Genomic DNA, 16182 nt, shown 5'->3' with positions numbered 1-16182 from the left:
CCTAGTTTCCTCCATAATGACTAACTGGGTAGGTGTTAAAACTCTACCCAGTTTCCTCCATAATGACTAACTGGGTAGGTGTTAGTTAAAACTCTACCTAGTTTCCTCCATAATGACTAACTGGGTAGATGTTAGTTAAAACTCTACCTAGTTTCCTCCATAATGACTAACTGGGTAGGTGTTAAAACTCTACCTAGTTTCCTCCATAATGACTAACTGGGTAGGTGTTAAAACTCTACCCAGTTTCCTCCATAATGACTAACTGGGTAGGTGTTAGTTAAAACTCTACCTAGTTTCCTCCATATTGACTAACTGGGTAGGTGTTAGTTAAAACTCTACCCAGTTTCCTCCATATTGCCTAACTGGGTAGGTGTTAAAACTCTACCTAGTTTCCTCCATAATGACTAACTGGGTAGGTGTTAAAACTCTACCTAGTTTCCTCCATATTGACTAACAGGGTAGGTGTTAAAACTCTACCTAGTTTCCTCCATATTGCCTAACTGGGTAGGTGTTAAAACTCTACCTAGTTTCCTCCATATTGCCTAACTGGGTAGGTGTTAAAACTCTACCTAGTTTCCTCCATATTGACTAACAGGGTAGGTGTTAAAACTCTACCTAGTTTCCTCCATATTGCCTAACTGGGTAGGTGTTAAAACTCTACCTAGTTTCCTCAATATTGACTAACAGGGTAGGTGTTAAAACTCTACCTAGTTTCCTCCATATTGCCTAACTGGGTAGGTGTTAAAACTCTACCTAGTTTCCTCCATAATGACTAACTGGGTAGGTGTTAAAACTCTACCTAGTTTCCTCCATATTGACTAACTGGGTAGGTGTTAAAACTCTACCTAGTTTCCTCCATAATGACTAACTGGGTAGGTGTTAAAACTCTACCTAGTTTCCTCCATATTGCCTTCACTTATCCATTCGTGTCAGATCCGGGAAGGGGAGTTTGAAACTAGGAAAGAGGAGAGGGAGATAACCTTTCTGGAATGAAATGTAGCCAAGGCCTCAGCACTAACCTAAACCCAGTAGCCACAATGGTTCAGGACAGGTGAACCAACGACCACCTCTTGAAACGTGGACAACGGCTCGGTTTAGAGGGCACAAGATACACACACACCGTGAAAACAGACGGAGAGACAACGAGAGAAACGGAGGCAGAAAAACAAGTGTTCATCTCAGCTGAAGGTAAGTGCTTTCTTAAGTGCCGTCATTATATCTCTTCTCTTCCAGTAGCTTTTGCTTTCCTGGTTTTTCTCTGCGGAGTGAATGAATGCTGAGGGAAAAAACAGAGGCTGGGTCTTGTCTTTCTGGATTACTCCATTTCCTTAAATGGAGGGAGTTGTGAATACCGTGAGTGGAAACAGATGGAATTGATCCAATGGGGTACAATAGAGGTGGAGGAGATGGAGAACAGAGGAGGCTGAGGAGAGGGAGAACAGAGGAGGCTGAGGAGAGGGAGAACAGAGGAGGCTGAGGAGATGGAGAACAGAGGAGGCTGAGGAGATGGAGAACAGAGGAGACTGAGGAGAGGGAGAACAGAGGAGGCTGAGGAGAGGGAGAACAGAGGAGGCTGAGGAGAGGGAGAACAGAGGAGGCTGAGGAGAGGGAGAACAGAGGAGGCTGAGGAGAGGGAGAACAGAGGAGGCTGAGGAGAGGGAGAACAGAGGAGACTGAGGAGATGGAGAACAGAGGAGACTGAGGAGATGGAGAACAGAGGAGACTGAGGAGATGGAGAACAGAGGAGACTGAGGAGATGGAGAACAGAGGAGACTGAGGAGATGGAGAACAGAGGAGACTGAGGAGATGGAGAACAGAGGAGGCTGAGGAGATGGAGAACAGAGGAGACTGAGGAGATGGAGAACAGAGGAGGCTGAGGAGAGGGAGAACAGAGGAAACTGAGGAGAGGGAGAACAGAGGAGGCTGAGGAGAGGGAGAACAGAGGAAACTGAGGAGAGGGAGAACAGAGGAGGCTGAGGAGAGGGAGAACAGAGGAGACTGAGGAGATGGAGAACAGAGGAGGCTGAGGAGATGGAGAACATAGGAGACTGAGGAGATGGATAAAAGAGGAGACTGAGGAGATGGAGAACAGAGGAGATGGAGAACAGAGGAGGCTGAGGAGATGGAGAACAGAGGAGGCTGAGGAGATGGAGAACAGAGGAGGCTGAGGAGATGGAGAACAGAGGAGGCTGAGGAGATGGAGAACAGAGGAGACTGAGGAGAGGGAGAACAGAGGAGGCTGAGGAGATGGAGAAGAGAGGAGGCTGAGGAGAGGGAGAACAGAGAAAACTGAGGAGATGGAGAACAGAGGAGGCAGAGGAGATGGAGAACAGAGGAGGCTGAGGAGAGGGAGAACAGAGGAGGCTGAGGAGATGGATAACAGAGGAGTCTGGGGAGATGGAGAACATAGGAGATGGAGAACAGAGGAGGCTGAGGAGATGGAGAACAGAGGAGGCAGAGGAGATGGAGAACAGAGGAGGCAGAGGAGATGGAGAACAGAGGAGGCTGAGGAGATGGAGAACAGAGGAGGCTGAGGAGATGGAGAACAGAGGAGGCTGAGGAGATGGAGAACAGAGGAGGCTGAGGAGATGGATAACAGAGGAGTCTGGGGAGATGGAGAACATAGGAGATGGAGAACAGAGGAGACTGAGGAGATGGAGAACAGAGGAGATGGAGAACATAGGAGACTGAGGAGATGGAGAACAGAGGAGACTGAGGAGATGGAGAACAGAGGAGACTGAGGAGATGGAGAACAGAGGAGACTGAGGAGATGGAGAACAGAGGAGACTGAGGAGATGGAGAACAGAGGAGGCTGAGGAGATGGAGAACAGAGGAGACTGAGGAGAGAGGCTGAGGAGGGAGAACAGAGGAGACTGAGGAGATGGAGAACAGAGATGGAGAAAAGCTGAGGAGATGGAGAACAGAGGAGACTGAGGAGATGGAGAACAGAGGAGGCTGAGGAGATGGAGAACAGAGGAGACTGAGGAGAGATGGAGAACAGAGGAGGCTGAGGAGAGGGAGAACAGAGGAGAGGAGATGGAGAACAGAGGAGGCTGAGGAGAGAGAACAGAGGAGACTGAGGAGATGGAGAACAGAGGAGGCTGAGGAGATGGAGAACAGAGGAGACTGAGGAGATGGAGAACAGAGGAGGCTGAGGAGATGGAGAACAGAGGAGGCTGAGGAGATGGAGAACAGAGGAGGCTGAGGAGATGGAGAACAGAGGAGGCTGAGGACAGGGTGTGCTTAACTGTTTGCTTTATTAGGGTTTCCACAATGAGATACGGAGAGAGAGGGAGGTGAGGATAGAGACTAATCAAAAATAATTTTCTAGCAGTTCACTCGCTCCCAAAACACCCTTGTCGTACTCACTCTGTCTAAAGCTAAAGAGCTTGGATAGAAAAGCCCGGGATTCAAGTGAAACTTGTCTATTCTTGCTTGATGGTTTGTTTGCTTATTAGTGATGGAGACACAGACACATACAGTACCTCTCCTCCACTGTTCCTACCTCACCTCAGACCCATACAGTACCTCACCTCAGACCCATACAGTACCTCACCTCAGACCCATACAGTACCTCACCTCAGACCCATACAGTACCTCACCTCAGACCCATACAGTACCTCACCTCAGACCCATACAGTACCTCTCCTCAGACCCATACAGTACCTCTCCTCAGACCCATACAGTACCTCACCTCAGACCCATACAGTACCTCTCCTCAGACCCATACAGTACCTCTCCTCAGACCCATACAGTACCTCTCCTCCACTGTTCCTACCTCAGTACCTCTCCTCCACTGTACCTCAGACCCATGGACAGTACCTCACCTCAGACCCATACAGTACCTCAGACCCATACAGTACCTCCCTCAGACCCATACAGTACCTCTCCTCAGACCCATAGACCCATGGAGTACCTCACCTCAGACCTCAGACCCATACAGTACCTCAGACCTCAGACCCAGACCCATACAGTACCTCTCCTCAGACCCATACAGTACCTCTCCTCAGACCCATACAGTACCTCTCCTCAGACCCATACAGTACCTCTCCTCCACTGTTCCTACCTCACCTCAGACCCATACAGTACCTCACCTCAGACCCATACAGTACCTCTCCTCAGACCCATACAGTACCTCTCCTCAGACCCATACAGTACCTCTCCTCAGACCCATACAGTACCTCTCCTCAGACCCATACAGTACCTCTCCTCAGACCCATACAGTACCTCTCCTCAGACCCATACAGTACCTCTCCTCAGACCCATACAGTACAGACCCATACAGTACCTCTCAGACTCAGACCCCTCAGACCCATACAGTACCTCTCCTCCACTGATCCTACCTCACCTCAGACCCATACAGACCCATACAGTACCTCCAGACTGTTCCTAGACCCATCAGTACCTCAGACCCATACAGTACCTCTCCTCCACTGTTCCTACCTCACCTCAGACCCATACAGTACCTCTCCTCCACTGTTCCTACCTCTCCTCAGACCCATACAATACCTCTCCTCAGACCCATACAGTACCTCTCCTCAGACCCATACAGTACCTCTCCTCCACTGTTCCTACCTCACCTCAGACCCATACAGTACCTCTCCTCAGACCCATACAGTACCTCACCTCAGACCCATACAGTAGCTCTCCTCAGACCCATACAGTACCTCACCTCAGACCCATACAGTACCTCTCCTCAGACACATACAGTACCTCTCCTCAGACACATACAGTACCTCTCCTCAGACCCATACAGTACCTCTCCTCAGACCCATACAGTACCTCACCTCAGACCCATACAGTACCTCACCTCAGACCCATACAGTACCTCTCCTCAGACCCATACAGTACCTCACCTCAGACCCATACAGTACCTCTCCTCAGACTCATACAGTACCTCTCCTCAGACCCATACAGTACCTCTCCTCCACTGTTCCTACCTCTCCTCAGACCCATACAGTACCTCTCCTCAGACCCATACAGTAGACCCATACAGTACCTCACCTCAGACCCAGTACCTACAGTACCTCACCTCAGACCCATACAGTACCTCTCCTCAGACCCATACAGTACCTCTCCTCAGACCCATACAGTACCTCTCCTCAGACTCATACAGTACCTCTCCCTCAGACCCATACAGTACCTCTCCTCCACTGTTCCTACCTCTCCTCAGACCCATACAGTACCTCTCCTCAGACCCATACAGTACCTCTCCTCAGACCCATACAGTACCTCTCCTCAGACCCATACAGTACCTCTCCTCAGACCCATACAGTACCTCTCCTCAGACCCATACAGTACCTCTCCTCAGACCCATACAGTACCTCTCCTCAGACCCATACAGTACCTCTCCTCAGACCCATACAGTACCTCTCCTCAGACCCATACAGTACCTCTCCTCAGACCCATACAGTACCTCTCCTCCACTGTTCCTACCTCACCTCAGACCCATACAGTACCTCTCCTCCACTGTTCCTACCTCACCTCAGACCCATACAGTACCTCTCCTCAGACCCATACAGTACCTCTCCTCAGACCCATACAGTACCTCTCCTCAGACCCATACAGTACCTCTCCTCAGACCCATACAGTACCTCTCCTCAGACCCATACAGTACCTCTCCTCCACTGTTCCTACCTCTCCTCAGACCCATACAGTACCTCTCCTCAGACCCATACAGTACCTCTCCTCAGACCCATACAGTACCTCTCCTCAGACCCATACAGTACCTCTCCTCAGACCCATACAGTACCTCTCCTCAGACCCATACAGTACCTCACCTCAGACCCATACAGTACCTCACCTCAGACCCATACAGTACCTCACCTCAGACCCATACAGTACCTCACCTCAGACCCATACAGTACCTCTCCTCAGACCCATACAGTACCTCACCTCAGACCCAGTACCTCTCCTCAGACCCATCAGACAGTACCTCTCAGACTCAGACCCTCCTCAGACCCATACAGTACCTCTCCTCCACTGTTCCTACCTCTCCTCAGACCCATACAGTACCTCTCCTCAGACCCATACAGTACCTCTCCTCAGACCCATACAGTACCTCTCCTCAGACCCATACAGTACCTCTCCTCAGACCCATACAGTACCTCTCCTCAGACCCATACAGTACCTCTCCCCATCAGACCCATCAGACAGTACCTCTCCTCAGACCCATACAGTACCTCTCCTCAGACCCATACAGTACCTCTCCTCCACTGTTCCTACCTCACCTCAGACCCATACAGTACCTCACCTCAGACCCATACAGTACCTCACCTCAGACCCATACAGTACCTCTCCTCAGACTCATACAGTACCTCTCCTCAGACCCATACAGTACCTCTCCTCCACTGTTCCTACCTCTCCTCAGACCCATACAGTACCTCTCCTCAGACCCATACAGTACCTCTCCTCAGACCCATACAGTACCTCTCCTCAGACCCATACCTCTCCTCAGACCCAGTACCTCTCCTCAGACCCATACAGTACCCTCCTCAGACCCATACAGTACCTCTCCTCAGACCCATACAGTACCTCTCCTCAGACCCATACAGTACCTCTCCTCAGACCCATACAGTACCTCTCCTCAGACCCATACAGTACCTCTCCTCAGACCCATACAGTACCTCTCCTCCACTGTTCCTACCTCACCTCAGACCCATACAGTACCTCTCCTCAGACCCATACAGTACCTCACCTCAGACCCATACAGTACCTCTCCTCAGACCCATACAGTACCTCTCCTCAGACCCATACAGTACCTCTCCTCAGACCCATACAGTACCTCTCCTCAGACCCATACAGTACCTCTCCTCAGACCCATACAGTACCTCTCCTCAGACCCATACAGTACCTCTCCTCAGACCCATACAGTACCTCTCCTCAGACCCATACAGTACCTCTCCTCAGACCCATACAGTACCTCTCCTCAGACCCATACAGTACCTCTCCTCAGACCCATACAGTACCTCTCCTCAGACCCATACAGTACCTCTCCTCCACTGTTTCTACCTCACCTTAGCCAGTGAGTTGGACAAAACTATACACCCAAAGGCCCTGTTAGAAAACCCACAATACATCCTTCCCTCCTTGAAGAAATCACAAATTCCACATGATTGGATAGGTAAAAATCTAGGGTTTCACTTCATAGCTCTCCCCTATCCAGTCATGTGAGATTAGTGGTCACTTCATGGAAGGAAAGATGCATTTCATTTTCACATTTTCAAACAGGTCCCCAAACCACATCCCCTTATTTCTTCTTCTCTACCCACACCTTTTTTCACTGAATAACAAAACACATTTCCCCTCCCTCCCTCCTCACATGGGCTGTCACTCTGTGGCCAGGTTCTCTCCTCTCTGGTAGGCATGGTCTGCTATCCCACCCTCCACCCCTACCTGCATCTTTACCTGCTTCCTGCCATCCCTCCCCCTCCACCCCTACCTGCACCCCTCCATCCCACCTCCCAGCCTTCCCTCCACCCCTCCCTACCTGGGCTGGCTCTCTGTGGCTAGGTTCTCTCCTCTCTGGTAGGCATGGTCTGCTATCCCACCCTCCACCCCTACCTGCATCCTGCCATCCCTCCCCCTCCACCCCTACCTGCACCCATCCATCCCACCTCCCAGCCTTCCCTCCACCCCTCCCTACCTGGGCTGGCTCTCTGTGGCTAGGTTCTCTCCTCTCTGGTAGGCATGGTCTGCTATCCCACCCTCCACCCCTCCCTACCTGGGCTGGCTCTCTGTGGCTAGGTTCTCTCCTCTCTGGTAGGCATGGTCTGCTATCCCACCCTCCACCCCTCCCTACCTGGGCTGGCTCTCTGTGGCTAGGTTCTCTCCTCTCTGGTAGGCATGGTCTGCTATCCCACCCTCCACCCCTCCCTACCTGGGCTGGCTCTCTGTGGCTAGGTTCTCTCCTCTCTGGTAGGCATGGTCTGCTATCCCACCCTCCACCCCTCCCTACCTGGGCTGGCTCTCTGTGGCTAGGTTCTCTCCTCTCTGGTAGGCATGGTCTGCTATCCCACCCTCCACCCCTCCCTACCTGGGCTGGCTCTCTGTGGCTAGGTTCTCTCCTCTCTGGTAGGCATGGTCTGCTATCCCACCCTCCACCCCTCCCTACCTGGGCTGGCTCTCTGTGGCTAGGTTCTCTCCTCTCTGGTAGGCATGGTCTGCTATCCCACCCTCCACCCCTCCCTACCTGGGCTGGCTCTCTGTGGCTAGGTTCTCTCCTCTCTGGTAGGCATGGTCTGCTGTCCCACCCTCCACCCCTCCCTACCTGGGCTGGCTCTCTGTGGCTAGGTTCTCTCCTCTCTGGTAGGCGTGATCAGCTATCTGGGTAGTGGATCTCTTCAGTATCTGCTTCAGTTCAGGCTCCAGGCGCTCCATGATGGCCTTGACAGCCTCAGGGATCTTCTTGAGCTTGGCCAGGCCTTTGATGAGGACGCCCATGAACTCTTGGGTGTTCTCCTCCGGGTGCACGTCAGGGTCCTCGCGGGCCTCGTGGTGCGCCTGCAGCTCACGCACTGAAAGAGGGAGTGACGCAGAGTGAGATAGATAGATAGATAGATAGATAGATAGATAGATAGATAGATAGATAGATAGATAGATAGATAGATAGATAGATAGATAGATAGATAGATAGATAGATAGATAGATAGATAGATAGATAGATAGATAGATAGATAGATAGATAGATAGATAGATAGATAGATAGATAGATAACATGGGAAATGACAGAGAGAGAGATACACAAACACACCCCACAGAGCCCCAGGACAGCAGCACAATTAGACCCAACCAAATCATGAGAAAACAAAAAAAAAATTTTTTTTTAATTTTACCTTTATTTAACCAGGCAAGTCAGTTAAGAACATATTCTTATTTTCAATGACGGCCTGGGAACAGTGGGTTAACTGCCTGTTCAGGGGCAGAACGACAGATTTGTACCTTGTCAGCTCGGGGGTTTGAACTCGCAACCTTCCGGTTACTAGTCCAACGCTCTAACCACTAGGCTACGCTGCCGCCCCAAAGATAATTACTTGACACATTGGAAAGAATTAACAAAAAAACAGAGCAAACTAGAATGCTATTTGGCCCTAAACAGAGAGTACACAGTGGCAGAATACCTGACCACTGTGACTGACCCAAACTTAAGGAAAGATTTAACTATGTACAGACTCATAGCCTTGTACAGAGCATAGCCTTGCTATTGAGAAAGGCCGCCGTAGGCAGACATGGCTCTCAAGAGAAGACAGGCTATGTGCCCACTGCGCACAAAATGAGGTGGAAACTGAGCTGCACTTCCTAACCTCCTGCCCAATGTATGACCATATTAGAGAGACATATTTCCCCCAGATCACACAGATCCACAAAAACAAATCCAATTTTGATAAACTCCCATATCTACTGGGTGAAATGCCACAGTGTGACATCACAGCAGCAAGATTTGTGACCTGTTGCCACGAGAAAAGGGCAACCAGTGAAGAACAAACACCATTGTAAATACAACCCATATTTATGCTTATTTATTTTCCCTTGTGTACTTTAACCATTTGTACATTGTTACAACACTGTATATATACATAATATGACATGTGTAATGTCTTCATTGTTTTGAAACTTCTGTATGTGTAATGTTTACTGTTAATTTTTCTTGTTTATTTCACTTTTGTATATTATCTACCTCACTTGCTTTGGCAATGTTAACACATGTTTCCCCTGCCAATACAGCCCTTGAATTGAATTGATACTGGAGCTACAGGATGTGGTACTATTTGAAAGCCAACATACTCATGAAACTTTCTAGAGACACATGAAAGAATGAGTTGTTATAGTTGTAACCATCCTCATCCATCTTCATAAACATCATCCTAGTCCTACTGTCATCTCTTTCCTCTCAATGCTATACAGTATTATCATCACCATAACAACCCCGTACATCTCACCACTCGGCGAGCACCTCTTCCTCATCATCACAAATAAGAGCGTCTGCTAAATGACTTAAATGTAAATGTCTTCACCTTTACCTCCCTGATCAGCACCTCAACCCCCCCCTCTCGCTAAATTGAGAGTAACAGCAGGGCTACGTTCTAATTCCAGTCTGATGATACAGCCTCCGTTTCCCCTTCAAAGCGTTGTAAGCGGGGCACGTTAAGAGAGTTCATGTTTATGTGACGTTAATAGACTTTATTTCACCTGCCAGCGACTGTAGTTTTTTCACATCATAATCACTACAATTACCAGCTACTAAATGATGTGCGCTGAGGCCATTAGATGAAGCAGCGTTGTCCACAAAAGCTGGAGAGTTATGCTGTCGTCATCGCGGCACATGGCACTTAGCACGCGGCGGCGGCTAATTGCTTGCGTTTTGCCGTAATAATGCGAGAGGGAAGTGCAGTTAGCGCAGGGAAATGACTTAGGCCCTGGGTGTGAATTAAGAGGCTTCTCTCTCTCTCTCTACCTGAGTTAGTCAACTGACTCCATCAACAAACAGCAGCAATTATAGTGGAGAGAGTCATCAGTGGGATGGTAGGCTCAGAGGAGGAGACAGGGGGTTGCTAGAGGGAAGATTGGCAGAAGGACAGGGGTATGGGGAGGGGTTAGGGTTTCTAAGGCTGGCATTGCGACTGTATTGGGGGTGTGGCTGGCAAAAGGATAGAGGTTAGTGGGGCGAAGAAGAGTGGGGGTCGGGTAATGGCATAGGGACAGAGGTTAGTGGTGAGAGGAAGAGTGGGAGTCTGGTAATGGCATAGGGACAGAGGTTAGTGGGGAGAGGAAGAGTGGGGTCTGGTAATGGCATAGGGACAGAGGTTAGTGGGGAGAGGAAGAGTGGGAGTCTGGTAATGGCATAGGGACAGAGGTTAGTGGGGAGAGGAAGAGTGGGAGTCTGGTAATGGCATAGGGACAGAGGTTAGTGGGGAGAGGAAGAGTGGGGGTCTGGTAATGGCGTAGGGACAGAGTTTAGTGGGGAGAGGAAGAGTGGGGGTCTGGTAATGGCATAGGGACAGAGGTTAGTGGGGAGAGGAAGAGTGGGGGTCTGGTAATGGCATAGGGACAGAGGTTAGTGGGGAGAGGAAGAGTGGGGGTCTGGTAATGGTAGAGGGACAGAGGTTAGTGGGGAGAGGAAGAGTGGGGGTCTGGTAATGGCATAGGGACAGAGGTTAGTGGGGAGAGGAAGAGTGGGGGTCTGGTAATGGCATAGGGACAGAGATTAGTGGGGCGAGGAAGAGTGGGGGTCTGGTAATGGCATAGGGACAGAGGTTAGTGGTGAGAGGAAGAGTGGGGGTCTGGTAATGGCATAGGGACAGAGGTTAGTGGGGAGAGTTAGAGTGGGGGTCTGGTAATGGCATAGGGACAGAGGTTAGTGGTGAGAGGAAGAGTGGGGGTCTGGTAATGCCAGGGACAGAGGTTAGTGGGGAGAGGAAGAGTGGGGGTCTGGTAATGGTAGAGGGACAGAGGTTAGTGGGGAGAGGAAGAGTGGGGGTCTGGTAATGGCATAGGGACAGAGGTTAGTGGGGAGAGGAAGAGTGGGGGTCTGGTAATGGCATAGGGACAGAGGTTAGTGGGGCGAGGAAGAGTGGGGGTCTGGTAATGGCATAGGGACAGAGGTTAGTGGTGAGAGGAAGAGTGGGGGTCTGGTAATGGCATAGGGACAGAGGTTAGTGGGGAGAGGAAGAGTGGGGGTCTGGTAATGGTAGAGGGACAGAGGTTAGAGGTGAGAGAGGAATGGCATAGGGACAGAGGTTAGTGGGGAGAGGAAGAGTGGGGGTCTGGTAATGGTAGAGGGACAGAGGTTAGTGGTGAGAGGAAGAGTGGGGGTCTGGTAATGGCATAGGGACAGAGGTTAGTGGGGAGAGGAAGAGTGGGGGTCTGGTAATGGTAGAGGGACAGAGGTTAGTGGTGAGAGGAAGAGTGGGGGTCTGGTAATGGCATAGGGACAGAGGTTAGTGGGGAGAGGAAGAGTGGGGGTCTGGTAATGGTGAGGGACAGAGGTTAGTGGGGAGAGGAAGAGTGGGGGTCTGGTAATGGCATAGGGACAGAGGTTAGTGGTGAGAGGAAGAGTGGGGGTCTGGTAATGGCATAGGGACAGAGGTTAGTGGTGAGAGGAAGAGTGGGGGTCTGGTAATGGCATAGGGACAGAGGTACAGAGGAGGGGCTATGGAGCTGTAACAGTACACCTGCAGTTAGCAGTAGGGTGGCTAGCTGACCAGGTACCGGGGCACACCTGACCTGACAGGGAAGGAGGGTTTAGGCTTGCATTCAAACAAACGTGTTAGGACGGGTTGAGTGGATGGGTGGGTAGGGCCTGGGAGAAAGTTGCAGAGAGAGAGAGATTACCAAGATCTCAAGAAAAAAATAACTAGACCAGAGAGAAGCTTTTCTTTTTATTTTACCTTTATTTAACTAGGCAAGTCAGTTAACAACAAATTATTATTTACATTGACGGCCCAGGAACAGTGGGTTAACTGCCTTGTTCAGAGGAACAGTGGGTTAACTGCCTTGTTCAGAGGAACAGTGGGTTAACTGCCTTGTTCAGAGGAACAGTGGGTTAACTGCCTTGTTCAGAGGAACAGTGGGTTAACTGCCTTGTTCAGAGGAACAGTGGGTTAACTGCCTTGTTCAGAGGAACAGTGGGTTAACTGCCTTGTTCAGAGGAACAGTGGGTTAACTGCCTTGTTCAGAGGAACAGTGGGTTAACTGCCTTGTTCAGAGGAACAGTGGGTTAACTGCCTTGTTCAGAGGAACAGTGGGTTAACTGCCTTGTTCAGAGGAACAGTGGGTTAACTGCCTTGTTCAGAGGAACAGTGGGTTAACTGCCTTGTTCAGAGGAACAGTGGGTTAACTGCCTTGTTCAGAGGAACAGTGGGTTAACTGCCTTGTTCAGGGGGCAGAATGACAGATTTTTACCTTGTCAGCCTGATATTGCAAACTTTCAGTTACAAGTCCAACGCTCTAACCACTAGGCTACCTGCCGCCTTGGGCATCTTAATCATCTTCTTGGTGTTTTCACAGCTCCACAACCAGGGAACATCATCAACACACTATAACAAACTCCACAGCCAGGGAATGTCATCAACACACTATAACAAACTCCACAACCAGGGAATGTCATCAACACACTATAACAAACTCCACAGCCAGGGAATGTCATCAACACACTATAACAAACTCCACAACCAGGTAACGTCATCAACACACTATAACAAACTCCACAACCAGGGAACGTCATCAACACACTATAACAAACTCCACAACCAGGGAACGTCATCAACACACTATAACAAACTCCACAGCCAGGGAATGTCATCAACACACTATAACAAACTCCACAACCAGGGAATGTCATCAACACACTATAACAAACTCCACAGCCAGGGAATGTCATCAACACACTATAACAAACTCCACAGCCAGGGAATGTCATCAACACACTATAACAAACTCCACAGCCAGGGAATGTCATCAACACACTATAACAAACTCCACAGCCAGGGAACATCATCAACACACTATAACAAACTCCACAGCCAGGGAACATCATCAACACACTATAACAAACTCCACAGCCAGGGAATGTCATCAACACACTATAACAAACTCCACAGCCAGGGAATGTCATCAACACACTATAACAAACTCCACAACCAGGGAATGTCATCAACACACTATAACAAACTCCCCTGTAGACGCTGTAGGTAACTGTTCCACTGTGGCTTATGAGCATAATGAATGTTATCCACCCCACTGTGCTGACAGGAATACATGGTGACTAATGGGAGATATGGAGGGGTGGCAGCTGATTATGATGTTATGAAAACGTATGTACTTGTATGATAACGGCCAAATAATGCTGTGATGTATAAACGAGTATGATAATGCCCTAATAATGTGGTGATGTATGCACTAGTATGATAATGCCCTAATAAAGCTGTGATGTATGAACGAGTATGATAATGCCCTAATAGTGTGGTGATGTATGAACGAGTATGATAATGTCCTAATAATGCTGTTTATTTTTACCTTTATTTAACTAGGCAAGTCAGTTAAGAACAAATTCTTATTTTCAATGACTGCCAGTGGGTTAACTGCCTGTTCAGGGGCAGAACGACAGATTTGTACCTTGTCAGCTCGGGGGTTTGAACAGGCAAGCTTCCAGTTACTAGTCCAACGCTCTAACCACTAGGCTACCCTGCCACCCTAATAATGCTGTGATGTATGTACTAGTACGATAATGTCCTAATAATGCTGTGATGTATGCACTAGTATGATAATGGACTGATAATGCTGTGAGGTACAATATGTACTATTATGATAATGTCCTAATAATGCTGTGATGTATGCACTAGTGTGATAATGGACTGATAATGCTGCGAGGTACAATATGTACTATTATGATAATGGTGTAATAATGCTGTACTGTATGTACTATTATGATAATGGTGTAATAACGCTGTACTGTATGTACTATTATGATAATGGTCTAATAATGCTGTGCTGTATGTACTATTATGGTAATGGTCTAGTAATGCTGTGCTGTACTGTATGTACTATTATGATAATAGCCTAGTAATGATGTGATGCATGTACTAGATGATATGTACTAGTATGATAATGTCTGATAATGCTGTTATGTATATGTATGTACTACTTATGATAATGGTCTAATAATGCTGTGCTGTGTACTATTATGATAATGGTCTAATAATGCTGTACTGTATGTACTATTATGATAATGGTCTAATAATGCTGTGCTGTATGTACTATTATGATAATGGTCTAATAATGCTGTGCTGTATGTACTATTATGATAATGGTCTAGTAATGATGTGCTGTACTGTATGTACTATTATGATAATAGCCTAGTAATGATGTGATGCATGTACTAGTATGATAATGGACTGATAATGCTGTTATGTATGTATTATTATGATAATGATCTAATAATGCTGTGATGGACAGTATGTACTAGTACGATAATGCCCTGATAATGATGTGATGTATGTACTGTGCTGCAAGGGGGAGGAAACACGAGGAATAGATGGAAGCGGGGAGAAGGTGTGCGTGTCATCATGCGTTAGTGCTTCTGTGTGTGTGTGCATGTGCTTGCTGGCGTGTGAATGCCATCAGTGGAGTGTGTGTGAGAGGCAGTGTTATGTACGAGGTGTGTTGAGCCTGCAGCGTTCTCTGGTACACACCCCTAATGACATGCTAATGGATGTAATAACTGCAGCAGTACAGATCCCTGCTAATGATTTCATTATCACTGGAAACATTGGCAGAATGGAGCGACAGTAAAACACTAACCTGACAACTCTACCACTGTGCTATCCAGGAGACAACTATGTTCCAATAGTTCTCATCAAGTCTCTACAGTATCTCTCTCTCCATCTACACTATGTTGTCTTTTCTATCTATCCATCTCAACTCCTCCCCCTTTCTCTTCTCCATTCAATATCCACATTATCTCACTGGCTCTCTGTCCCCGTCCTTCCCTCCCCTCTGTCCCGTCCCTTCCTCCCTCTGTCCCCGTCCCTCCCTCCCTCCCTCTGTCCCCGTCCCTTCCTCCCTCCCTCCCTCTGTCCCCGTCCCTTCCTCCCTCCCTCCCTCTGTCCCCGTCCCTCCCTCCCTCCCTCTGTCCCCGTCCCTCCCTCCCTCCCTCTGTCCCCGTCCCTCCCTCCCTCCCTCTGTCCCCGTCCCTCCCTCCGTCCGTCCCTTCCTCCCTCCGTCCCCGTCCCTTCCTCCCTCCCTCTGTCCCCGTCCCTTCCTCCCTCCGTCCCCGTCCCTTCCTCCCTCCCTCTGTCCCCGTTCCTCCCTCCCTCTGTCCCCGTCCCTTCCTCCCTCCCTCTGTCCCCCCCTTCCTCCCTCCCCGTCCCTTCCTCCCTCCCTCTGTCCCCGTCCCTTCCTCCCTCCCTCTGTCCCCGTCCCTTCCTCCCTCCCTCTGTCCCCGTCCCTTCCTCCCTCCCTCTGTCCCCGTCCCTTCCTCTCTCTGTCCCCGTCCCTTCCTCTCTCTGTCCCCGTCCCTTCCTCTCTCTGTCCCCGTCCCTTCCTCTCTCTGTCCCCGTCCCTTCCTCTCTCTGTCCCAGTCCCTTCCTCTCTCCGTCCCCGTCCCTTCCTCTCTCTGTCAAATCAAATAAAATTTTATTTATATAGCCCTTCGTACATCAGCTGATATCTCAAAGTGCTGTACAG

General features: G+C 49.3%; 1 protein-coding gene and 1 long non-coding RNA gene across 3 annotated transcripts in view; both read right to left on the bottom strand.

Moving 5' to 3' along the window:
- The window catches only part of LOC124013545 (exocyst complex component 4-like), a 200317-nt gene that overhangs the window by 159251 nt on the left and 24884 nt on the right, over window positions 1-16182 (bottom strand). Inside the window, exon 6 of the mRNA XM_046327873.1 lies at window positions 8270-8516. Within this exon, the coding sequence (XP_046183829.1) occupies window positions 8270-8516 (247 nt within the window). The remainder of the gene's footprint in view (window positions 1-8269; window positions 8517-16182) is intronic.
- On the bottom strand, window positions 3621-4418 carry LOC124013968. Of its 2 annotated transcripts, none has more exons than XR_006834943.1 (3): window positions 4406-4415; window positions 4001-4051; window positions 3621-3712 (listed from the first exon to the last, which is right to left on the bottom strand). It is a non-coding gene; the product is annotated as an uncharacterized LOC124013968 (long non-coding RNA). The 2 variants fall into 2 exon arrangements; XR_006834942.1 differs by having other exon boundaries at window positions 3667-3735; window positions 3978-4051; window positions 4406-4418.

Source organism: Oncorhynchus gorbuscha, linkage group LG25, assembly GCF_021184085.1.
Source record: "Oncorhynchus gorbuscha isolate QuinsamMale2020 ecotype Even-year linkage group LG25, OgorEven_v1.0, whole genome shotgun sequence".
Classification (NCBI taxonomy): Eukaryota; Metazoa; Chordata; class Actinopteri; order Salmoniformes; family Salmonidae; genus Oncorhynchus; species Oncorhynchus gorbuscha.
This window is presented reverse-complemented; position numbering and strand designations above follow the sequence as displayed.